Source organism: Branchiostoma floridae, chromosome 16 (genome assembly GCF_000003815.2).
Source record: "Branchiostoma floridae strain S238N-H82 chromosome 16, Bfl_VNyyK, whole genome shotgun sequence".
NCBI classification, from domain to species: Eukaryota; Metazoa; Chordata; class Leptocardii; order Amphioxiformes; family Branchiostomatidae; genus Branchiostoma; species Branchiostoma floridae.
Genome location: NC_049994.1, coordinates 7,311,143 through 7,311,986, shown reverse-complemented (window position 1 = coordinate 7,311,986; position 844 = coordinate 7,311,143). Strand labels below are relative to the sequence as shown.

General features: G+C 39.7%; 1 protein-coding gene across 1 annotated transcript in view; it reads left to right on the top strand.

Annotated features, from left to right (window-relative positions):
* The window catches only part of LOC118403525, a 4,055-nt gene that overhangs the window by 2,280 nt on the left and 931 nt on the right, over positions 1 to 844 (top strand). The window contains exon 6 of the mRNA XM_035802257.1: positions 64 to 95. Coding sequence (XP_035658150.1) covers positions 64 to 95 — 32 coding nt within the window. The remainder of the gene's footprint in view (positions 1 to 63; positions 96 to 844) is intronic.

Sequence of the window (844 nt, the reverse complement as noted above, 5' to 3'; positions counted from 1 at the left end):
ATTATCTTCATCAACACAACATCATACATTGTGATGTGAAAAGTGCCAACTTTCTTCTTGGAGGTACCAAGGCCCTAGACGATATAGTTGTGAAGGTAAGTAGCAGCTGTTGATTTTTTTTGGCAGTAACTCTGTCAAATATAACGGGGGTTGCTCTAAGATGCTACGCTTTTTTACGTGCTCAAACTCATGGCGCTCCATCACTAGTTGCCAAAGAGTGGTCATGTTTTGATCAATGAATCTTTAAAACACATTCATCTAAAAACTATACTTGGATAAGGAATGAATTCATATGGTTCATGAACACTTCACCCTCCGTGTTACAACAGGCAAACGCTGTGGACGTTATCGTGAATATAACTTCCGATTTTGAGCTGCGTTAGACAGTGCGCCCTAACTTGACACGCTTTTGTAATTTGCTCTCTTCGGAAGCTGGTGACCAATTTAGATAAACATGAATGAAAATTCTAATTACCTCCATGAAATGTCATGGAATGGAGGTTATATTTTCTGTTATGTGTCTCTGTCTGTGTAGATGATTACTCAAGAACGGCTGGATGGATTGGTTTCATACTTGTTGTGTTGGTGGGGTGTGATGAAAGCTCGAATCGATGAGATCTTGGGAGTCGTATCTGTCGTTATAATCGATGTAATAATATCAGAAAATCACCCCTATATTTGAGATATTTTGGTACAGGCATCGTGCTGTATGTGTTTGTTAATGGGCTTAGCTGCAAGCAGATAGTGAGGTGACAGCTGTTTGGGGAACCCCCAGTAGTTTTATTTATGTCTGCTTAGGACTGTTTGAAATATTTGTAACAGTTGGCACAGTAGTTACCTCCAT